Source organism: Microtus ochrogaster, chromosome 5, assembly GCF_000317375.1.
Source record: "Microtus ochrogaster isolate Prairie Vole_2 chromosome 5, MicOch1.0, whole genome shotgun sequence".
NCBI classification, from domain to species: Eukaryota; Metazoa; Chordata; class Mammalia; order Rodentia; family Cricetidae; genus Microtus; species Microtus ochrogaster.
In genome coordinates this window covers 81,662,657-81,688,417 of record NC_022012.1, presented here as the reverse complement: position 1 = coordinate 81,688,417, position 25,761 = coordinate 81,662,657, and the positions used below count along the sequence as shown (strand labels likewise).

The 25,761-nt window shown below is 40.6% G+C and overlaps 1 protein-coding gene across 1 annotated transcript in view; it reads right to left on the bottom strand.

The window, feature by feature from the left end:
- The window catches only part of Prkar2a (protein kinase cAMP-dependent type II regulatory subunit alpha), a 66,921-nt gene that overhangs the window by 9,147 nt on the left and 32,013 nt on the right, over nt 1–25,761 (bottom strand). Inside the window, exons 3-9 of the mRNA XM_005347936.2 lie at nt 25,039–25,091; nt 22,333–22,416; nt 17,011–17,117; nt 14,429–14,582; nt 5,335–5,436; nt 5,118–5,192; nt 297–362 (exon numbers count right to left, since the gene is read on the bottom strand). Of these exons, the coding sequence (XP_005347993.1) occupies nt 297–362; nt 5,118–5,192; nt 5,335–5,436; nt 14,429–14,582; nt 17,011–17,117; nt 22,333–22,416; nt 25,039–25,091 (641 nt within the window). The remainder of the gene's footprint in view (nt 1–296; nt 363–5,117; nt 5,193–5,334; nt 5,437–14,428; nt 14,583–17,010; nt 17,118–22,332; nt 22,417–25,038; nt 25,092–25,761) is intronic.

Below are 25,761 nucleotides of genomic sequence, written 5' to 3'. Positions count from 1 at the left end.
CACTTATAGGCCATCAATTATCAACATCTTTCTATCCTCAAATACCATAATAGGAATATGATGAAGACTTTCTCTAGCAACATCCTAAAAACAAGGATGCTTTCTTCACATCCCACCTCCTATATACCTATTATATAATGTTCCTATACTCATTAGGGTTTTTATATTTTTCTTATTTATTCCTGGTAGTCACCCCGGGTAGCACAATGATGGCTTTAGACTCTAAAGCACAGGCCATATTGTATAAAGTGAACACTTACTGTGGGGACACCTGGCACAGCACCACCCGTACTCACCTTGCTTTTAATCAAGATGCTCACTTCCCCGGACTCTATAATATAAAAGCTGTCAGCCTTGTCACCCTGAAAAAGAAGAACTTATGTCAGAGTCACAAACAGCAGTGGTGACTGTGAGCACTGTCTGACCTCAACAAGCAGATCGATGGCTAATAAATTCATAGTAAATTAGAGGATCCTGATGACTAAGACATTAACCCAATTATGACTGACACATGTCCCACCTCTTAGTCTTTATATTTACCTCCAGGAATGTGACCAGGTTACCAACTACACATCATTGATGTTCTGACTGGCTATGTTGCTGTGCTGAAACCCTTTGCAGGGACCAGCAAACAATACTGCAAACGTGTCAAGTAACTCCTGGAGTGTGAGGTTGTGGTAGTCTGAATGGAACTGGCCCTCATAAGCTCATAGGGAGTGACACTATTGAGACTACTGAGGTCTCTTTTGCTTAAGCTTTGCTCAGTGTTATAGACCACTTCCTGTTGCCTATAAGATGTAGGACTCTCAGCTACTTCACCAGCACCATGTCTGCCTGTGTATCACCACGCTCTCTGCCTTGAAGATAATTGATTGAACCTCTGAATCATAAGCGAGCCACCCCAATTAAATGTTTTCCTTTATAAGAGTTGCCATGGTCATGCTGTCTCTTTACAACAATAGAGCATAGACTAAGACAGAGGTCTAGGAATAATCTTGATCAATAAACACAATCCTCAAGAAGAGACTGAGGAGGAAGCTCAAGCATTGAGCATTACAAGTCAGGTACAAGGACCTGAGTTCAATCCTCAGAACCTATGTCGGAGGTAGGAGGAGCCAGAAGTGGTGATGCACACACTAAAGCCAGTGTTGGTGAGGCAGACACAGGCAGATCCCTGGGGCTTGCCAGCCAGCCAGCCAGCCTATTCAGCAAGTTACAGGCCAGTCAGAGGCCTTGTTTTGTTTTGGTTTGGTTTTGGTTTTGGTTTTGAGACAGGTTTCCCTGTGTAGCCCTGGATATCCTGAAACTTGCTTTGTAGAGTCCAAGCTGGCCTCGAATTCAGAGATCTGCCTGCCTCTGCCTTCTGAGTTGGAATTAAAGACATGTGTCACCACATTCAGGGAGACCTTGGTACTATTTGTGGTTGTTATTTTTTTCTTTAAAGTAGATTGTGCATTAGGAATGAGACTTGAGGTTGTCCACCCCCTTCCCCCATAAACACAGAGAGAATAGCATGGATCTATGTGGACAGCTCTGCCTTGATTCAGTAGGTGCTTTGACACCATCTTTGTAAGCTTTAGGCTTTCCCTTTGCTTGGCTTACTATTAAACTACCTGGGCTAAATAAGCCAGGTAATTCAACAAATAATGTACTATGTTCTCACTGTGTGCAGACATTGTCCCAGGGGCATGGCTAAAACTAACAAACCAAGAAATATGATAACCAGTAAATTATACAGCTGTGTTGGAGGATGGCAGTGCTACAGGAAAAGAACAGAGCAGGACCACAGGCTCTCAAATGCCGGTAGAGGGACCGGCTACTGCATATAACACAGCTTCAGCATGAATGGTGGAATCTGAGTGAAAGCTGAAGAAGCAAGACTCAGGCAAGCAGATAAGGGAGAAGAGCTTCAGGCTTCTTTCACTTTCTCCTCCCTCACAATTAAGGTCTGGAACAAATCACAGATGACCCAGTAGCAATCATGTGCTATGTAGGTTGGTTGTTTGGAGACCAGTCTGGTTATACAGATCATTAGCTAGTCTCAAACTTTCAACTCTCCTTCCTCTTTCTCCCCGTGCACTACCACACACTCATCTTGGTGTGTATTAGACAAGACTTCAAACCTCAACTGGGACCACACAGTTGAGGATGACTTGTCTGAGTTAATCTGTGATTATGGCTCATGCCTATAATCACAGCACTCAGACAGCTGAGGCAGAAGAATTGTTCTGAGTTTGAGGACAACTTAGGTTACAGAGCAAGGCCCTTGTCAAAAATTATGGTTTGGATGTAAATGTCTCCCAAAGGCTCACAGGTTTGAACACTTGGCTCCCAACTGGTGACACGTTTTTGGGAAGTTACCCATCCTTTGGAATGTGGGGCCTACCCTCATCACTAGGAGTGGGCCTGTGAGAGTTACAGCCTAGCCCTTCTCCCCATTTGTTCCTTGATTACTGTCATTAGTGTGAGGGGCCAGCTACCACACACCGACTAGTTCCTTCTGCCATGATGAACTGAGATCCCCTGAAACTGTGAGCCAGAATCAACTTTCCTTCCCTCTCTTCAGAAAGTTGTTTCTGTCAGCAATTTGATCAGAGATAAGCAAGAGAACTGACAGAATTTTGTCAATTCTACTGTAATTTCAGATACAATATGACCAATAACGTGAGATGAGAGAGATAAGCTCTTAGGGATGGGCCATCATACCCACTCTCACTGGCTAGCATTTTTTTGTTTTTGTTTTTTTTTCTTTTTGAGGCAGGGTTTCCTCTGTGCAGCCCTGGCTGTCCTGGAACTCACTTTGTAGACCAGGCTGGCCTCGAATTCAGACACCCACCTGCCTCTGGCTCTGGGATTAAAGGTGTGCACTGCCGCCTGGCTCTGGCGAGTATTTTTATGCAGACAGCATGTCATATACTGTGGTGCAGATGTGCAACAATGTGGAGAAAAGTTTATGCTATGCTTCAAGCACAACAAATGCTTTTATTTATTTATTTATTGATTGATTGATTGATTGATTTATTGTGTATACAACATTCTGCCTCCATGTATGCCCACACACTAGAAGAGGGCACCAGATCTCATTACAGATGGTTATGAGCCACCATGTGGTTGCTGGGAATTGAACTCATGACCTCTGGAAGAGCAGCTGGTGCTCTTAACCACTGAGCCATCTCTCCAGCCCCCAAGAAATGCTTTTTTAATATATATAGTTCCTTGCCTTAATAAGTATGTAATATAAATGTAAGCAAAGTTTTACTTTACAAACAAAATAAACAAACATTTCATGTAGTTTGCATTTTGTGTATTCAAAGCAAAAATTGAGTTTTAAATAAACTTGTAAAAACAAAGTTGCAGGCCAGGCAGTGGCGGCGCATGCCTTTAATCCCAGCACTCGGGAGGCAGAGGCAGGTAATCTCTGTGAGTTTGAGGCCAGCCTGGTCTACAAGACAGGCTCCAAAGCCACAGAGAAACTCTGTCTCGAAAAAACAAAACAAAACAAAAACCCGAACAAACAAAAGAAAAAAAAAACAAAGTTGCACTAATTCTTCAGGCCGGGCTCAAATGAAACTTCTTTAGGAAATGACATGGTTTAATTCCTTCCTTTTCTATACTCTCCCTTTTCTCATATGTATTATCAGAGTGCTTATTATTTCGGTCTCATTTATCCTAACCTTAAATTATATAAGGGAACCTGGAAAGCAAAGCCATTCAGAGATGTAACCTAAAACGAACATCAGACTTTTGTCAGTGCTCTGTCTCGTCTAGTGGGGCTTTCTCCTCCTCTTTCATCTTCAGTCTGCCCACTTCTCAAAGTTCTGGTGGGGCCAGTTCTATAGACCTGGAGTTACAGTGATCTGAAACCATCCTCCTCAACCCAGCTGTGTTCAAGGGCAAACAAAGTGCCCAACTCAACTCAACCAGATGCCTTCCCAGTGTTCTTGTCAGAGGCACCGGCAGGGAAGTTTGTATCTGGAAAAGGCCCTAAACTATTTATATGTAATTAAAATAGAAACACGGGAGATAAGAGAAAATTATCACATAATATAAAGACATTTTGGTAAAGTGGTGGTATGTACCTTTAATCCCAGCACTTGGGAGGCAGAGGTAGGCAGGTGTCTGGGAGTTCAAGGACAGCCAGGGATGCTATACAGGGAAACCCTATCTCAAAAAACAAAAACAAAAAAAGAGATTGCTATATAGCTGAGAGTGGCCCTGAACTCCTAACCCACCTGCCTCCACTTCCCAAGTGTTCAGATTCTAGGCATACACCACTACCCCTACTTTGCAGTCTTTCTTTAATTATAATGGTTCAGTTCACTGTATATTACCTTGCATTATCCAAAAACAACTTATGAAAAAGATACAAAGGATATCAAGACATCTCATAGATCTGATTATCACTGAATGCTAAGGATTCTGGTGTCATATCATCAACAGGTTGCTTTTGTGCCAGCAGAGACAACAGAGAGCATAAGCCTCCAGTTTTCTCTGGATTCTAATAGAGATAATAAAGCTTACTTAGGGTCAATAGCAAATAACATCCAATAGAAGACAACCCCAAAATGAATGAAGGTCTGAGCCTGGTGGCATGTGACTGCAATCAGTGACTCAGGAGGCTTCCGAGGTTAGGACAACGTGATAATACTGTCTCGAAACACAAACATAAAAAGGGCTGAGGGTGCAGTGGCAGAAGATTTGCTTAGCAGTGAATTTAGTCCTTCAAGGGAAAAGAGACAGCAGGAGACAGACACAAAGGAACTTTAGAGGTCTTTGTAGGAGGGACGACACAGCTTCCAACAGTGGAGGACATTAAATTTTGGTTTGTTTTCTTTTCTTCCTTTTTCTTTCTTTCCCTTTTTAACCTGGAACTTTGGAACTTTCTATATAGACCAGACTGGCCTCAAACTCACAGAGCCCTGCCTGTCTGTCTTTCCTGAATGCTGGGATTAAGGGTAGACCATCACCCCTATTGGAGTCAGAATAATACAATGTGGCCCAGGCTGGCCTGAACTTGTGAACTTCCTGCCCTGGCCTCTTAAGTGCTGGCATTGCAGGTGTGCACTACTATACTCTGTGATACATTGTTCCTTTTGGGAGTCCAGACTCCAACTCACCTGAGTGATTATTCGCTCTCCATCCTTATAGATCTTTTCTCCGATCACATCCACAATCTTCATTCGTTCTGACATCTACAAAACATATGGTTTAGGGGAAACCCCCGATTGAATGTCATTGCTACAGAACTAGGTTAAAACAGTATACTTGAAAACCTAGGAACAGTTTGAACAGCTCTTCCTAAACCATCTAAACAGACTCTTATTCAAACTTTACCTCTAGTGATTTAAAGAGTGGCACAGACTCAATAAATGATTCAAACATCTTCCTCTTTTTTGCATTGTTTTTCACTATGATTCTTCTAAAAGTCACCCGGTCCTACAAGAAAAAAAAATATGAAAATTCTAGTACATGCCCGTGTAAGAGAATATCTATGGTTTAGATAACTGAACCACTGCGGCCACCAAAGCCCTATGAAGTCAGTGTACCAACAGAGTTTAATGATGCTGGAAGAGAAAAACTCTAACCCATGCTAGGGCAGAAACCTCCTAAACGGTAGCTTGCCGTGTTCAATGAGTGCCATCTATGGGCCATAAATAGAACATGAACAAAACTCCCACTAAATACTCAGTGCTCAGACACCTTCAGAAAAGGCAGGAAGTAAGGGCAAACAATCAGGCTGTTCTTGCCCTCCAGGGGTTTGCAACTGTAATGAGGAAACAACACAAAATATACAGGGCCATGCTATAATCAATACTTAGGGGGTTGAGGCAGGAAAACCATAAACTCAAGACCACTCTGGACTACATGGGCCAGCCTGGATGATAGTGAGACCCTATTTCAAACAAAAACAAAGCATAAAACACATAAGAATTTTTGCAATTGATATATGAACTAAGTCAAAGTACAGAAGGCAAATGCTACAGTCATTTCCAGGATCGATTCCTGGGCATGGCAGTACAAGTCTATGATCTCAGCCACTCAGAAAGGCAAGACAGAAGATTGAAAAGTACTAGGTCCATTTGATTAACTTAGTTCTGTCTCACAAGAAAATGGTTTTGAAATGTGGCTCAGTGATAGCACACTTGTCTAGAATTCAGGATGTTCTCTGATCAATCTCTAGTGCTGTCCAAAAAATATTTTAAGCCTTTTTCCCCCCTAAGACAGTGTTTCTCTGTGTATCCCTGACTATTCGGGAACTCACTCTGTAGACCACGCTGTCCTCAAACTCAGAGATCTGCCTGCCTCGCCTCCTGAGTGCTGGGAATAAAGGTATGTGCCACTACTGCCTGACTAAATTTTAAGTCTTTCCAAGCAGGAATTTCCAAGAATTTCTAGGTGGAAAAAGAGTAATTACAGCAGGAAAAAGCAATGGAAGATAATATTGCAGGAAAAAAATAAACTTGCTGGGGACATGAGGGAGGGATAAGAGTTAAATTAATGAAAAGTATTCAAGATGGAAACTGGGTAAGTGAAAAAATGATGAAGCTAGATGGTAGTGGCACACTCCCTTAGACCTCTGTGAGCTGAGACTCATTTACCTAACCAGAGAAGTCACTTGCACTCCCAGTAAGGGGTGATGGTGGGCTCCTTATCCTTTACTGCTCTAAACTACAGTATACTATTTTACAGCTCTCCTGCTGGCATTTAGTTAAAAGTTGGTCTCCATTTTCTTCACTATCTGCTTGCTTGACAGGAGTATGCAATCTTACTGCTTTCATGGGTTGCATCATCTGGCACTCATTTCTGAATTCTAAGGTAAGGAATTTCTCATGTAAAAGGTTACTTTCACACTTTGGATTATTATGCCATTACACTAGAATTCAATTTCTATATATTTTCTGGTCTAATCTAGGTCAAGAATATTGTAGAAAGAGGGTAATTAAGACTGAGAAACTGCTGTTAGGTATGGCGGTACACGCCTTTAATCCCAGCACTTGAAAGTCAGAAGCAGACAGACCTCTATGAGTTTGAGATCAGCCAGGACCACATGATGAAATCCTATCTCAAAAAAAATAAAATAGGCCGGGCGGTGGTGGCGCACGCCTTTAATCCCAGCACTTGGGAGGCAGAGGCAGGCGGATCTCTGTGAGTTCGAGACCAGCCTGGTCTACAGAGCTAGTTCCAGGACAGGCTCCAAAGCCACAGAGAAACCCTGTCTCGAAAAAACAAACAAAAAAATAAAATAAAATAAAATAAAAATAAAAAAATAAAAAAGGCTGAGAAAAATGATAACTATGAAGTTCCCTTCTATATGTTTGGATGTTGTTAAAAATATGTTAAAATATATAATGTGACCAAATAATTGCAAATATAAAAGTAAACAATATTTCTAGTAATAAGAATACAGATTTTCTTCAGTGATTTGTCTTGAGGTTTCAGTACCACTAATTAATTTGTTTATTTGTAAGCCAGGCTGCTCTTGAACTCCATGTAACCACGAGAACACGCTACAATTGCCTATTATTTTGTTTGTTGGTTTGATTTTTAAAAAATAATTATTTCTTATTTTATGTGCATTGGTGTTTTGCCTGCATGTCTATTTATGTGAAGGTGTCAAAACTCTTGGAGTTGGAGTTACAGACAGTTGTGAGCTGTCATGTGGGTACTGGGAATTGAACGTGGGTGCTTAACCACTGCGCCCTCTCCCCAGATGCACCATGCCTGGTTTTATGCAGTGCTAGGGACTGAACCCAAGGCTTTCTTTATTCCACCAACTGGGCCCAATCCGATCCTCGATCCTCTGTATGCTTTTATACTTCCCAGAGCTCTCATTTTAGGCTGTGCAAGGCCTGTTCTTGTGGTTATGAACAACATAAAAACCCCTAAGAAAATTTTCAGCCCTTGAAAGTAATTATTACCAACTATTTAGGATAATAAGGAAATGCAGGTCAGTAGTTAGTCACCTGTTATAATCAAACTTGTAGTCATGTTAGGTATGTTTTCAAGATTAAACATATTTTAAGTAGACAGGTAGTCTTCAAAAACTTCAGATATTTGCAGAATATGGCATTTAAGATGTTTTAATACCATAGGTTCTTTTTTATGACAATGAGACATATCTGCTCCTAGCAGCACTAATCTACTTGAAGAGGATAATGAGCACTGAAGAAACTCCACATGGTGTTTACTTTCTTTGTGGCAAACTAAGCCACTGGGCAAGAAAGTGCTCTTGCCTTGACTGCTGACACTATGCTGTCCAAACTGGACAAGCAGGGCACAAAAGAGAGTGACTGTCAAAGCCTGCCAAGACAAGGTGAGTCAGTCCTTCAAAAAATCCTGCTTCATAGAAAAGTCTGTCAGATATGCTAGGCCTGAGGATCGAAGAAGAATGCCCCAACATTACAGAGGAACTCTGGGTGACTGTCTAGGCAGCCAGCTGTTTTTGTCATTTCTCACATTTTTTGGAAGTTTCTTGCTTGCACTTCCTGCTTACTCAGGTAATATTATTTTCCTTCTCAGGTCTCTGAGGGAGTTAAAGACTTTATAGTTATATTTTTTCCTTGTTACCAGATTCAGAAAAGAAATTCATAAAAGAGACTTAAAGTATACAAGGTATATAAAAGATAGTTTTGGTAACGCAAGTTAGGACAGAAAGTGAATTAGGGGGGGCTGGAGGGATGGCTCAGTGGTTGGGAGCATTGCCTGCTCTTCCAAAGGTCCTGAGTTCAATTCCCGGCGGCCACGTGGTGGCTCACAACCATCTGGGATGAAGTCTGGTGCCCTCTTCTGGCCTGCGGACACACATACGGACAGAGTGTTGTGTGCATAGTAAATAAATAAATAAATATTTAAAAAAAAAAAAAAAGAAAGTGAATTAGGTGGCAGTGGTGGTGCACGCCTTTAATCCCAGCACTTGGGAGGCAGAGGCAGGCGGAGCTCTGTAAGTTTGAGGCCAGCCTGGTCTACAGAGTGAATTCCAGGACAGACAGAGTTACACAGAAAAACCCTACCTTGAAAAAAAAAAAGTAAAAAAGTGAGTAAGTGAATTAGGTACAAGACTTTGGATACACCAAGACAGGACAGATAATGGAGTATTTTCTCTGAGTTTGTCAAATGAAAATGGACTAGACATTGTTGATATACTTATTGCTTGTATATATTGTATTATACTTATTGTATATAGTTTTCCTTACATTAGTTATCTTTATTAATTTTAGACAAAAAGGAGGAAATGTGCTATTTTGTTTGTGCCTTAACAAATAAAACTTGCCTGAAGATCAGAGTGTGGTTAACCATAGAGGCCAGGCAGTGGTGGCACACACCTCTAACTCCAGCACTTGGGAGACAGAGGCAGATGGATCTCTGTGAATTCAAGGCCACCCTGGCTACAATGTAAAAGAGAAACAGAGCCAAGTGGTGGTGGCTCACATCTTTAATCTCAGCACTAGGGAGGTGAAGATGGGAAATGATATGGCTGGGCAGAGAGAGGAATGTAAGGTATGAGGAGACAGGAGCTCAGGATTCAGTCTGAGGACTTGTAGAGACAGGATACCCCATTCGGTCTGAGGATTTCATAGAGGTAAGAATTAGTGGCTGGCTGCACTGCTTCTCTGATCTTCCAGCTTTCACCCCCTAATCTGACACTGGGTTCTTATTATTAAGACCAATTAGATTTGTGACACAGCGTTTCTTTGTGTAGCCCTGGCTGTCCTGTGATGTGGGCCTCCCCTCTGTATGCTGTGAAAAACATTGGTTAATAAAGAAACCGTCTTAGGCCTATGCAGGGCAGAACAGAGGTAGGTGGAGAAAACTAAACTGATGCTAGGAAGAAGAAGGCCACCAGAGGGGAAAGTAGTGAGCTGCCAGTGGGAACCTTGCCGGTAGGCCACAAACATCATAGTAAAATATAAAATAATGGAGATGGGTTAATTCTAAATGTAAGACCTAGCTAGTGATATGCTTAAGCTATTGGTCAAACAGTATTGCAAATAATATAGTTTCTGTGTGATTATTTTGGGAGTCTGGGTAGCTGGGAAACGAACAAGCAACCTCCTACAACAGTCCTGGAACTCAAAGATCCACCTGCCTCTGCCTCCCAAATGCTGGGATTAAAGGTGTGTGCTACCACGCCTAGCTGTATCATTTCTTAAATCCAGTTGATAGCCTTTTTAAAATTGGCATATTTGCTAACTTTTTGTTCTTTTTATTTTATTTTCTATAAGTAAAAATACTAGGAATTAAATCTGGGTCCTTTTGAAGAGCAGCCAAGGCTCTTAATCAATGAGTCATTTCTATAGCCCATTCTTGATCTTTAAAAATAATCAAAGGTTGTGTTTACTATTATTATTTTTGTTTTTTTGTTTTGTTTTTGTTTTTTCAAGAAAGGGTTTCTCGCCGGGCGGTGGTGGCACACACCTTTAATCCCAGCACTCGGGAGGCAGAGGCAGGCGGATCTCTGTGAGTTCGAGACCAGCCTGGTCTACAGAGCTAGTTCCAGGACAGGCTCCAAAACCACAGAGAAACCCTGTCTCGAAAAAAAAAAAAAAAAAAAAAAAAAAAGAAAGAAAGAAAGGGTTTCTCTGTGTTGCTTTGGAGCCTGTCCAGGAACTAGTTTTTATAGTCCAGGCTGGCCTCAAACTCACAGAGATTCACCCACCACTGCCTCTCGAGTGCTGGGATTAAAGGTGTGCACTACCACCACCTGGCTTTGATTTATAAAATTTGAGATTTGAGTACATTACTACAGATTTTTTTTCTTTTTTTGAGATGGAGTCTCATTATGTCGCCTAGTTTGAAACTGAAATCCTGGGCTGATGGGGAGAGTCTTCTGTTTTGTGTTAATTTTATTGGTTAAATAGAGAGACTGCCTTGGCCCTTTAATAGGACAGAAAATTAGGTAGGCGGAATAGACAGAACAAAATGCTGGGAGAAAAAAAGCCGAGTCAGACAGTCGCCATGATTCTCCCACTCCAGACGCAGGTTAAGATCTTTCCTGGTAAGCCAGCTCGTGGTGCTACACAAAATATTAAAAATGGGTTAGATCAATATGTAAGAGCTAGCCAATAAGAGGCTGGAAGTAATGGGCCAGGCAATGTTTAAAAGAATACAGTTTCCATGTAATTATTTTGGGTAAAGCTAACCATGCGGGTAGCTGGGAACGCAGCCCGCAATTCCTACTACACTGGGCTTCAGTAATTCTCATGCTTTAGTTTCCTGAGTAGCTGGGACTAAGGAACATAACCCATTCCATTCAACTACAGATCTTAGCAGAGGTTGTTGCTCTAGGCTTACATTATACATATGTAATTCACACCAGTGTATTGGCAATACTTTCCTAGTTTGATAGGTATTACTCTAGCTCTGGTAGAGCACTAAACACTGTATTCTACCATGACAGCATCACAGCCACAAGATAAGGATTTAAAATTGTCTTTGGCGGGCTGGAGAGATAGCTCAGCGGTTAAGAGCATTGCCTGCTCTTCCAAAGGTCCTGAGTTCAATTCCCAGCAACCACATGGTGGCTGACAACCATCTGTAATGAGGTCTGGTGCCCTCTTCAGGCCTGCACACAGACAGAATATTGTATGCATAATAAATAAGTAAATATTTAAAAAAAACAAAAACAAATAAAATTGTCTTTGGCGACCCAGGATGGATGTAGGCTAGAATCTCCCTGGTAAGCCACCTCCTGGGTTACACAGATAATTAGAAATGGGCTAGTCCAGGTGCAAGAATTAGCCTAGAAGAGGCTAGATAGAAATGGGCCGAGCAGTGTTTAAATGAAAAAAAAAAATTGTCTTTGGTTGCTTTCTAATGTGTCTAAAACTTGTCTCTTTTGTAAACTCAAAGTTCTTGTGTGCTCCATGGAGTTGACTTGGATCCACGACAAACAGCATTTTGCCAGGTCCAAGTGGCACTGGATGGTTCCGCAGAGCCTGGACGGTGAAGTGAAACAGCCAGATACTCCAGTATGTGGCCAGTACTCCACCTTTCTCAGGTCCCCCAAAGGTGATCGACATCCCCCTCCCCCCATGTCAGCAGGAAGCAGCCAGGAGAATACAGTGTCCTCATCCCTCCTCACCTGCTACCCCCTTCTAACTCCTCACCTTTTTATGATAAGCAAAAGGGAGAAATGTTAGTATTCAGGCACCTGCGCTGCCTGCCTTTGGGGTTCTGACAGGATGCTGTAGAACTTTAAGACAATTCTGAAGCCAATTTCTGACAAATTCTGAGCTCTCTCAGTCTCAGCAGTAATGCTTGCCCCTCCCGCCCTGGGAACCAAGGACCTAAGAGCTACTGAAATGTTGGGAACTTTCCATTTCCCTGAGTCTTTGTGATGTTGACTCAGTTCCTGAACAATTACCCACACACGTATGTTTTGACACAGTCCCTGGGAAACAGGGTCAAAGTGACCTCTTACCTCATCTGATCTGGCAACCGCTTTCCAGCCAATTATTGATAGTAGCCCTTTTGAATAAGCCAATCATAATAGTCAAAGGACAACCCCCAGACACCTCCCTTTGCTTCTGTAGCCTTTTCCTTTAAAAGTAGCCTATACCAGCTATTCAGGGTCTTTCTGGCCTCTAATGCTGGAAGACCCTGTCATGACAGAATTAATAAAATCCTCATGCTTTTACATCAGCTGTGGTGTGAGAGGTGATCTCTGGGGCGACTCCTCCTCGGTGTTTGGACTCTAGGGTCCAACAGATGTGTGCTCAGCTGCAGCCACTAAGAGTACCTCCTGTGCATATTCGTTACATTCCCTTTTAAAAGTGTCCTCATCCCTTTTAAAAGGTGGGCTTTGCCCACCTCTTGTCTCTCTCTCTCCCCACTTCCCACTTTCTCTTCAGTCACTCTGCCCCCTTTGTTCCTTCTCTCTCCTCTTCCGAAAAACTTTCTGTATGAGCCCTGTTGCATGGTGTGATTTCCCTTTGCAGTGGTTTTTAAATAAATTACAACCGGTATCGAAGTTTTACTTTGATCTGGCCTTTCTCCCTTTATAAAATATAATTGTCTCAAATACTTCTTGTATAACAACCATCTCTACAAACTGTTGCTTAAACTATGTTACACAATTTACAAATCTGAAGTAAGGCAGGTCACTATGTTTACTACACTTACTGTGTTCTTTTGGGTTTAAGAATCTCTAAATTTCCTTTTATTGCTTCCTTTCTGAATCAGTTTTGGCCATTTCTTTAGGGTCAATCTCCATCATATGAGAATATCTGAATTCTTGAAGGATCTTTTCAGGAAGTATACAATGCTGGCTGACAGGATTTTTTTTTCTTCAGCACTTTGGGTTCTCCCCATTAACAATGCATCACTTTTCTGCACTAAAGATAGTTCTGTCTTTATTTTTTAGATCTTTATGGTGTGTATTGCGGAATCAATTTCCTTATGTTTTTGCTGTTTGGGATCACTCTTTTTGTTTGTTTTGAGACAGAGTCTCACTTTGAAGCCTTAATGGCCTGGAATTCACTCTGACCTTGAAGATCCCTGGGCCTTTGCTGGGATTAAAGGCATGCACTAACATGCCTGGCAGGATTCACTTATTTTTTAAAACTATATATATATGTTTTTATCAAATTTTAAAAATTTTGGTTAATTCTATGATAATTATATGACATGAATTAATTCTTATAAGGCAAGTAGAAACTATTACAGATACCCTTATTTTAAAAGTGAAATGTGAACTATGGAGGCCAGGTGCACACACTTCTAATCCCAGCACTCAGGAAGCAGAGGCAGGCAGACCTCTGAGTTTGAGACCAGTCTCCTCTAGAGAGTGAGTTCCAGGATAATCAGGGCTAAAGAGAGAAAAACTGTCTTGAAAAACAAAACAAAACAAAAAACCACCAACAAAAGTGAAATATGGAATTTGTATTAAGATATTTTTGAAGAGTTACAAATTATGAACATGTAACTTAATATAAAAAGAAATGAAATAAGGCAGATAGTAGATAATATGATACAAGAACCATAGTAGTGTTTTGCTTAATGCAAAAATCCATTTCCCTATGGTCATTAGCATTCCTGAAGAAGGAAGCACTGGACATAGGCACAGAAGAAATGACAGAACACAAAGTGACTGCTGTTGACACCACCATCCCTATACTACTGCTCCTCCTCCTCTTTTGTGTGCACAGGTACATTAGTGATAGGAACTCTCTTCTGTAAGCCCTCTTGAACTACTTAAATACATAGAGTTATCTATGTCTAATTGCTTATAAAAACAAGGAAAAATGTAGCAAGAGCCCTGTCACTACTAGGTTACAGACCACTCACATTTCTGTAACTTAAAGGATTTGCTGTTAAGTCACTGAGGAAAATGGAAAGATACATGTACATGAGACCTTTTAGAGCATACTTTTCAGATAACTAGCTATGAAAGACAGGCAACACTACACCATGCATTTCTCTCACTCACCAATCCCCAAAGGGAGCCTTCTGAGGTGGCGACAATGGTAGCAGCTCTCGGGGTATTGTACATCAGAGCTAGTTCTCCAAAACTGCCACGGTTGTCATACTGACCAACAGAACGTGTTTGATTATCTTTTGTTACTAAAATGTCATAGGTTCCCCTAGAAGAATGACAAAAAATAATTAATTACTTCTGATAAGTTTAAGAACTGACTGCTACATATAAAACATAGGGGAGCAGAGCTGGGACATAGCTCACTTGATAGAGATTTTGCCTAGCATGTAAGAGGCCCTGAGTTTGATCCTAGATCTAGATAAACCAGGCATAGCTGCACGTCTGTAATTACAGCACTCAGGAGGATCAGAAATTTAAGATCATCCTCAGCTACACGGTTCAATACCCAATGCTGGAGGAGCAGTCAGTACTATTAACTGTTGAGCTATGTCTCCAGCCCTGCATTTGACTTTGTATTTTATAACTGTGATAAATTAACTCAGTTCAGTAATTGTTTTGTAGCACTCCTGTGGATTTTTCCTGCAGAGAATTTCACTTCTTTTCCTCTATACGTACTTACTTTACTTTTGCCTATTACACTGGCCAGAGCTTTTGTCACAGAATTTTCTGGAAATTCTGCACAGGAACCCTTCCTAATATCAGTCTTTCAGTCTAACCCAGGCTGGCCTTCAAGTCCTGACCTGTGGCCTTAGCTTCCTGATAAGCCACTATATCTTGTCTGATAAACAGTTTATTACAAAAAGATGTTTAATTTTTACCAAGTATTCTGTGGATAGTATTGACTGTAAAGTTTTTCTTTCATGGTTTGCTGGAAACAAGGATAGAACTGATTAAAATAATCACACAAAGTTCTACCTACTATAACTCAAGAAAAGTACTCAGAATTGACTAACATTTAGAGAAATAGACATGCTCAATGGATCACAGAAGCAAACCAACTTTTCAGAATTTCTGTAAAACAACTAACATCACATTAACAAGTCACTCAGAGAACCTTTGAGGGTTGGGGTGATGGCTTAGCTGGCAAAGGGCTTGCATACTGGGTGGTGGTAGAGCACGCCTTTAATCCCAGCGTTCAGGAGGCAAAGGCACATGGATCTCTGTGAGTTCAAAGCTATCCTGGTCTATAAATCGTGTTTTGGACAACCAGGACTACACAAAGAAACCATGTCTCAACAAACAAACAAACAAACAAACAAACAAATATCAGTTGTGGAGGCCTGCACTTCTAATCAGCACCAGGTATGCAGGGACAGGAAGATCCCTGAGCTTGATGGCCGTCTGTCTTACACTAGTCCTGGAGCTCCAGGTCCATGAGAGCCTGTTCCAAACAGAACAGCACCCGAGCATGTCCTCTTACCCCCAAACACTGAGGCAGCCACAATGACATATGTGAAATCACAAACACACATGAACACATATGCACAAGTAAGTCCCCATGCAATCACTCCAAAACAGATAAAGATACTGAAAAGATGTGCAGAGTCACCCACAGACAATCCTAATAACAGTCAAAGTCACAAAAACAGTTATTCTGGGTCTGAAGAGATGGCTCAAAAAAAAGGGGGGGGGGTTGGAGAGCTGGATCCATGGTTAAAAACACATACTGCTCTTCCACAGGATCCAAGTTCAGATTCCAACAACCGCATCAGGCAGCTCACAACAATCATTTTAACTCCAGCTCCAAGGGATCTATCTGATGTCCTCTTCTGGCCTCTGTTGGCACTGTACTCAAATGTACAACCCCTACTACCCCTACTTCCCCTGCCCCATCACACATAAATAAAAATAATAACCTTAATTTTTTACACATGCACACAAATTTATTTATTTAAGTATGCATACACATAAGTAAAAGTAAATCTTCATACTCTCCCTAGCTCTGGCTATCCTAGAACTTACTATACAGACCAGTCCTTGAACTCACAGAGATCTGCCTGCCTCTTCCTTCCGAGTGCTGGGATTAAAGGTGTGCACCACCACTGCTCAGTTTAATAAAAAAAATTTTTAACATTAAGAATAACAGAAGATAATGGACGTATGATAATGCTTTATTACCTTGAACTCCTTCCTTTAGGACTGAGGAAGAGTCAGAAGGAACCCCTACTCTTCCTCAGGGCAATACTATCAACTCAAGAGACTAAGATGCAGTAAGTCAGGGAAGTAAACCCAGCACAGCTTAGACTTGGTGCAGAGTCAGAAAGCATGGAGGTAAGGGGAGTACATTCACTTTTCACAGTAAGCTGAAAACCAAAGAGTCACACTAAGACAATACACAGTCACAGATACTCTGCAGGGATCAATTAAACTGAACACGGGCAAATGACATGTTTACAAAACACATCATGTCATTCTTTATCTAACGAAAAAGAAGATTTTCGACTATAAGTGGCATCTCCCCAAATAGGGTTTTACTCAGGACTACAGTACACAGAGGCAGCTATGATCCCTGAAAGGTTTTGGGAAGCTTGTTTACCTGACGCTAGACATCTTTGGGCTCAGCATAATATAGGCTTTTGTACTGAATTAAGAATCCAAGGAAGTGAGGCCGAATAATCCCAAAACTTCCCTACCGTTCTATGACATAAAAGTTGTCTCCATCATCTCCTTGGTCAATGACATGCTCGTCAGTTTTGACTATCCTTTCAAACATGGCATCGAGAACTTGAGAAAGCTGCTCCTAAGGTACACACAAAGAGAACAGATGGCTTTTACATTTCTGAGAAAACACGATGGTCAGCTGGTCATGCCCATGCCCTTATCCCCAGCCCCCGCCCCAAACAGAAACAAACATCCCACAAAGTTGTATTTATTCCAATTTGTATGCCTATATACATTTGATCACCACCACCATTTAAACAGGAACCTAAGAGCTCTCAGAAATGAGTGTTTTGCACTATTTGGCTTTGGACCCCCTTTAACAGATGGCACAAGTGTCAAGCCCCTTCTCTGTTTTTTTGACAGGGTCTTACTATATAACCCAGGTGGGCTTGGAATTTTTTTTTTCAAGGTGGTTTCTCTCTGTACCTTTGGCTGTCCTGGAACTTGCTCTGTAGACCAAGTTGGCCTTGAACTTTTCCTATTTCTGCCTCCTCAGTTCTGGGATTAAAGGCATGAGCCACCACACCAGCGATCTTGGAATTTTAATAATCCTGTCAGTTTCTTAAAACTGGTTTGTCAATTCTTTTGAGGTAGTATTCTCTTGAAAAAGCATTCTAACTCATTTGACAGAGAATCAATATCCAAAATATATAAAGGATTAAACAAAAAAAATAAAAAAGCATCAAACACCAGGGCTGAAGGTGAAGCTCAGTCATAGATCACTTGCCTAGCATGTGCAAGACCCTAGGCTCAATTCCCATCATGTCAAAAAAGAAAAATTAAACAAACAAGCAAAACCTCTTAGAAGCCCAAAATCATGTTTAAAAAAATAGGCAAATGATTTGAAGAGACATTTAGTAAAAGAAGTAGAAGGCCAGGAAAGTGTAACATACCTTTAATCCCAGCACTTGTGAGGCAGAGGCAGGTAGGTCTCTGTAAACTCCAGGAGAGTCAACCAGAGTTAAGTAATAGAAAGACCCTGTCTCAAAAATAGGAAGAAAAAAAAAGTACACAGGACCAGGGATATGGTTTAGTTGATAGAGTGTTTGCCTAGCATTCAAGAAGCCCTGGGTTTGATTCCCAGTGCTGAAATAAAAAATAAAACTTTTAATTTCAGCACTGGGGAGATTGAAACAGAAGGATCAAAAGTTCAAGATTATCCTAGGCAGAATTCAAGGCCAAGCTAAGATATTTGTATGGGATCTCTTCTAAAAAGCAAAGAGATGGGGGAGCCTCAGTATTATCACCTGAGTCATCAGGGAAATGCAAACCAAAACTATAGTGAGATTTTATGCAACTATAAATGGGCATTATAAAAACAATTAACAAATGCTGGTGGGGATGGAAAGGAAAGGAAGCCGTGGATACTGGTGGTGGGAATGTAAATTAGTAGAGCCTTTATGGAAAACTGTGGCTAGGCTCCTCGGAAGACTAAAAATACAAATGCATATGATCCAGCTATTCCACTATTGTGTAGTCATCAAAAGGAAATGAAGTCAGCACACAAAAAAATACATATTCATTCTTGTTATTATTCATAAGAGCCAAAAGATGAAATCAGCCTATATGCCCACAAATATGTGAGAGGAAGAAGAAAATAAGGTAGCTACACAATGAGATAAGTAAAGAAAAATGAAATCATGTTGTTTGTAGGAAATGGATGGAAACAGCATCATGTTAAATGGAGGCAGACGGACACAGAAGAACAGGTGGTCATGTTGTCTCTTACATGTGAAAACTGAACAACAGAAAAAATAACCTGACAGTGAAGGACCATGGAAAGGAAAGGCTGAATAGAAGGAAGAGGGATAGAAAGTTGGAAGAAACATTTACATATATGGAAATATCAGTGAATGAAACCCATTAATTTTCATAATTAATATAGAATAATCATTATCATAAAAATAAAAGGTTTCCAACAAAAACTGATAATCTAAATCACGGTGTCAATTCCCCGAGTCTCACCCACATTGTCACTATCTAGATAACTCCAATATACTGTCTATAAGACCATGGCTGTCACTTTTCCTAGAGATGTGGACATTAGTAATATTATCAAATCTACAGAGCAGACAGCCTTGGAGGTTATCATCTGAGTAAGCCAGCACAGCACTAACCTCTAAAAAGGGTTTAATTTCTACCTCAATTTTTATGACTAAAGGAGGCAAATCTGAGGAGAACTTTTACCACATAATGTTACTTAAGAAGTAGTACCTAATGGGCAGGTAATATAAAGTTTCACTTATGTATAACACATGTAAATACATACTTACCAACACTGTATGTCATAACCAGAAAGCAAATATATGAATAAATATAATAAAAAGGAAACAACAGGGACTGGAGAGATGGCTCAGGTTAAGAGCACTGGTTGCTCTTCCAGAGGTTCTGAGTTCAATTCCCAGCAACCACATAGTGGCTCACAACCATCTACAATGAAATACAATGTCGTTTTCTGGCATGTAGGCATATTTGCCAGCAGAACACAGTAAACATAAAAAATAAATCTAAAAAAAAAAAAAAAAAAAGGAAAAAAAAACCTACTAAATTCTGACCAAATACTGGTCTCAGCTTTCAATTCGAGTCCCCCTGTTAGATAGAAAGATTAATACTGGGGCAGGGAACACAAAAAAATATCAGTTTTACATTGAGGTTAAAAGCAGAGAGATCCACTGGGTGATGGTGGTGCATGCCTTAATGATGGTGGTGCACCTGCAGATCTCTGTGAGTTCAAGGCCAGCCTGGTCTACAGAGCGAGTTCCAGGACAGCCAGGATTGCTACACAGAGAAACATGTCTTAAAAGCAAAAAACCCAGAGAGACCAGAAGTTCAAGATCATTCTTGGCAGTCTGGCCTACAGGACTTCAAGTGTCCAAAAAAGGGGGGAAGGCAGGGAATGACACACTGGAAAGATGCTCAGTAAGCCTGAATTTGATTCCAAAAACAACAAACAAACAAACAAACAAACAAATACGCAGCTCTGGGAAGTGGTCACACATGACTTTAATCCTTTAATCCCAGCACTCAGGAGGCAGAGGTAGGCGTCTCTCTGTGAGTTTGAGGCCAGCCTGGCCTATAGAGAGAGTTCTAGGACAGCCAGGACTATTATATAGAGAAACCTTGTCTCAGAAAACCAAAAAAGGAAAAAACAAAAAATACACAGCATGTAAAGAACGACACCAAAGGCTGACCTCTGGCCTCTCCATTCACGCACACGCACCTCCGCGACATACACCTACACATACAGAACAGCTTAGTTAGGTTCTAAGTTCAATTCTCAGGACCAGAAGTGTAAAACAAACAAACAAACAAAAAAACAGATAATCAAATAAAACAAAGAAACAGTTATAGAGTGGAATAACTTTATTTTTTGGAAATTCCATGTAATTTCTGTCAGAGTGACTATGCTTTCTAAAATTAAATGCCAAAAGCCATCTTCAGCCCTGAAGTCCCATGGGTGTTGGATACCATACAAACTGACAGACTAAATAGAATGCTTGCTACTGTGTGCCATCCATGCTCATGTAAAACGTGGACCAACATACCCTGGAATTTTCTAATTAAATGCTGCCAAGAAAAAAATATTCATAAAAAGAAAAAATATGGGCAATACATTCAAATGTTCATGAATAATCCAAACTAAGGGACATCTTAGGCCTGTTCTAAGCAGGTCCTCTTGTAACCTGCATCCTCCAGAAACTGTGATGAGGTGTCAGGAAAGGGGACATTCTACCCTAAAGGAAACAAAACTAGGGGGAATAAAATGACATAATCACAATCAAATCACAATATGAGTCTCGACTAGGAAACAGAAAAAAGAGCTGGGTATATAGTTTAGTTGTAGAGAGCTTGCCTAACATGCTCCAGGCCATGAGTTCAATCCCCAGTATCACTGAAAAGAGTATTAATCTTTAGGCTGGGAGTGGTGACATATGCCTGTAATCCCAGTCCTTGAGATCATTCTCAGTTACACAGGGAATCTGAGGCCAGCCTAGGCCAAATGAAATCAAAAACCCACAAAGCAAATTAAAAATGTACAATTAAAATATTTTTTATTCTTAGAAAATACATTCCAAAAATCCTGTGATGGAAAGTCATAAAGTCTTATGGATAAACAGCTCAGAACAAAAATCCTCCTGTCTCCTCTCTCTGTATACAAACTTACATGTGAGGAGAGTATAAACAATGGAACACGTTAACTAGCCAGTGCAGTTCAAAGGCATACGGGGGCTGAGGAGTTGGCTCAGCGGGTGAGCGTGCTTAAGTGTGCAAACATGGTTTGAGTTCAAATCCCTAGGACATACATAAAAAATCTGGATATGGCTGTCACCCCAGCAAAGGTGAGGGTGAAAGGTAAAGACAGGAGAATTTTCCGAGGCTTAGTGTCAGGCTCCTTAGAGACGGAAGGGAGTGCGGCTGTGATAGCAGGACACCAAACATCCTCTCTGGTCTCACAAGGGCACACATACCTGATATACATGTGCGTATATTGTATGCATACATCACACACAGTTTTAAAGGTATAGGTGTTCATAGTACTATTCTTTTGACTTTATTATAAAGTTGAAATTTAAAAAATTATATACATTTGTACTTGGGAATGTGTGTGCATACATGTGGAGACCAGAGGCTGACACTGAGTATATTCCCTCAGTTGTTTCTTACTTTACTTTTTGGGTCAGGGTCTCTTGCTGAGCCCAGAGCTTACTGATTGGCTAGACTAGTAGGCCAGTGAACTCAGAGAATCTGCAGGTTTCCACTCCCACTGTGCTCCAGTTATAAATGTATGGAACCATGTTGGGTTTTTTTATCTGGGCGCTGGGGATCCAAATTCAAGTCCTCATATTTGTACAGCTACTAAGTCATCTTCCTGGCAGTAAGTGTGTAAAAATAGGCATTTCACCAGACGCTCGCCTTTAATCCTAGCTCTGGGGAGGCAGAGGCAAGCAGACCTCTGTGAGTTCGAGGCCAGCAAGACTACATAGTGATTTGGATAGTAAGGGCTATGTAGAGAGGCCCTGTCTCAAAAGATCTAAACAATGATACTAATATAATACATGCACTACATATAATATTATGTATAATACGTTCATCACTGGCTGGCAAGACTGTCTTAAAACAAAACCATAGCTTCATTATACTGATCAACAGAATAAAAGTGATTTTTTTTAAATCAATAAATCTGAAGATACAAGACTAATTCAACTGTGGCTAACATGCTAAAAACTGCTTAAATGCCAAATAGAGAAAAAGTTAAAATAACATAACAATTTTTTTTTTCAAATCAATGTTACCTGGTCAAGGTTTTTGAAAAGAAGAATATCTTTGCAAGCTTCCTGAAGCCTGCATCTCTGCTCATCAGTTTTGGGATGAACCACCTGTCAATTGAAATAAAGCCAAGATAATTATTTTGTCTATTTGAAAATCACCCATTTAAAAATTAATGTATCTCTTTTTCCTAAAAAGTGGGGGGGGGGATAAAAAAAAAGCAAAACATTTTGTGTGTGTTTAAGCAAGTCTAACTCCACAAAACCAGCAAGCAGTGTGCTGCTTTGGGGAGGCAGTGCTCTGGAGCACTGCTAGAGCCACTGGCTGTCTGTGCAGCTGGCAATCATCAGCTGTCTATCTCATCTGGACAGCAGGGAATCTAAAGTCTTCCTTCAATACATATTGTACATCTACTCGATTCCAGGCACTCTCCACTCTGAAGACAACAGTGAACATATAGATAAAACTGTATGCCTTTACATTCTATAAACACACAAAATATGTTGGAGTCCAACAAGACTAAGGACCAGAAGTAAGCAAGGGAGATAAGTATGAGAGTATGTTTACGTCTGGCTAGGTGAGGCCCTCCCGAGGAAGTGCCAACTATGTTAAGATCTCCCGCAGTACAACCCGAGAGGACAAGAGGTGAGATGACTGGAAAGAGCAGGGCATCTTCTGGTGGGAGAATGAATAGCAGACGTGACAGGTGACAAAGAGAGATGAGACTGATGCAGACAGGGAAAGATCACAACAGGCCAGTTGAGGGAGGGATGTCCAAACTCAGAGAGCGCGGTACACATACATCATAGAATAAATGGAACTTTCTCTAACAACTTGGGGGTGGGTTGAGGCTATCAATTCAGGAAGAGATTTAATATTTGAAAGATCACAAGGCTGTTAAATTAGGGTTAGGATTGGGATTACAGCTAGGACTAGAGGAAGCTGGGAAGCTTACACTATAGTTTGGACCAGGAGGTAATCATGAAGGTACCAAAATGTTGAGGGATATTTGATCACACTGTGAACTCCAAGTTTGCATTTGCTTTGATTAAATAAAATTAACCTTGGGTCAAGAGGCTCACTTAGGAACTAGGTGACAGAAAATAATCATCAGAGGGCATCAGATAGGCATCTGAAAGAGATAAAAAGACACACAGGAAGTAGTAGAGAGGGCTTTTGGGGAGCCACCAACAAGGAGAAAAGGTTAGCGAGGTGTTACTCAACCTTTCTGAGCTAGCAGGTTTTTATGCTGGCCTTTGAATCCCAAATTTTATTTATAGATAGAAAATACAGATTTAGTTAAAACTACCTTTAGTGGCAGTGGCAAAGCCAAGGCTTGTAGGAAAAGAACTCCTGCCAGGCTTCAGCCAGAGAAGCAGGCTGGTAACTGTGGAATTGCAGTTGCTGGCTGTAATAGCAGTAGGTTAGGCACAGTCACTCTGCCGAAGATGAAATAACATCAAGAAGTAGAGAAGTTTGGATAGATTTTGAAGGGAATAGAACTAAATTTATTGAAAAATTAGATGAAGTGATAAAAAAAGCAAAAAGAGTTAAGGATGACTCCAAATGAACAATGCTGTTATGATTTATGATGGAGGCAAAGGCAGGCAGCCAGCCTGGTATACAGAGTACCAGGAGAGCTAGAGCTACACAGAGAAACTCTGTCTCGAAAAAAACAAACAATAAACATAGTCAACTAGGATCCTATCCCAACAACATTTACAATCTAGAGTATATTCTTTCAGGTGTTAAGTCTCTGCAGAGACATAAGCAATTGTATTAATTATTTTTATTTTACAAAATTAATATAAAATTAAAAAGTACCTCATTTAAACATATATGCTATGGAATGAATCCTATCCTCCAGACTCTCTTACTTTGCATGTAACACCATTTAGCCCTAGGTGATAATTCTTTATCAGAGTCATTTTAGGTTCTTTCCAGTTTTCGCTGTTACAACAATATATGATCTCCATATGGGAGAATTCTGCCCAGAACCTGCAGAATCTGACTAATTCTAAGCTGACTATGTCTAAGGCTTCTGCAAAGTTAGTCAGGTTCTCCTCACCAAACTCTCAACCAGGGCTAGTTTCAATCTAGTGTATAAAAAAATGGCATCCCGTAGATGGTTTTAAATTTTATTTTCATTTATTCATTTATTCACCATTCCTTCACTGATTCATTTATTTTGGTTTTACAAGGCATGGTTTCTCTGTGTAGCCCGGGCTGTCTTGGAACTTGTTCTGTAGACCAGGTTGTTCTCAACTCACAGAGAACTGCCTGCCTCTTGTCTCTAAAGTGCTGGGATTAAAAATGTGCACCTGGCTAAAATTTATTTTTATCAGTCACAAAACATCAAGTTTCTCTTCAATATTTTTCATACAAAATTTGCTTTTGTTCTTTATCTTCCTTCCTCTGTTCTGATTCTGCTTTTTTCCCTCTCCCCTGCTTGACCATTGCACCTTCAGTAACCTTTCCATTTTCATGGCACAGGCATCCTTTTGCCATCCTCCTTAACCTTTCTCTACACCACCTATGGCTGCCTACTTAGCTTTACAGTCTACACTTATAGGCATGCAAACAGTAAAAGTTAGGGCTGCACAAGAGAGTATGTAACCTTTCACTGAGATTTTAATTCACATTTATTTTCACTATCAGTGATTAATCTGAGGTATGTAGTAGAAGAGAATCAGCAGGAAATGCAATTCTAAATGAATACTTTTAGTTCTTACCCTTGGATCACTATCTTCCTCTTCTTCATCAGGGTTATAGGTTTCTGCACAGACTAAAATTGGAGAGAGAAAATAAAAGGAAATTATAAAATGTGTGATTTTATGAAAAAAAAGTATGGGATGTCATTGGATGCCAGAGGGTGCCTTTCTTATTCACTCTACACCTTATTTATTTGTCTGTTCAATAGGTATGTATGTATATATTCATGTATGTATATATGTATGTATTTGAGACAGGGTCTCACTATGTAGCTCTAGCTGACTATGTAGTCCTACCTATCCCTCCTGAGTGCTGAAACTAAAGGCATGCACCACTACCCTAGGCCCTCACCTTATTTTTTGAGATGGTCTCTAATTGAATCTGGAGCTCAGACTCAGCTAGGCTAACTAGTTAGTGAGCTGCATGAACCCACTTGTCTTCCATCTTCCCCATAATGAGATTATAGATCTATGCTGCCACACTTAAACCTTTTTTTTCTCTTGAGATAGTTTCTCTGCGTAGCTTTGGAGCCTGTCCGTAGTCATCTTAAACTGAAATGTCACTAACAGTTGCATAATGTAATTTAACAATCCAGTGGCAGACTGAATTATGTCTCCCCACCAAATCTATGCATTGAAGCCATATCAATACTATTATATTAAAAATTATATTTAAAAAGTCTTTAAAAGCCTGGCGGTGGTGGCACACGCCTTTAATCCCAGCACTCGGGAGGCAGAGGCAGG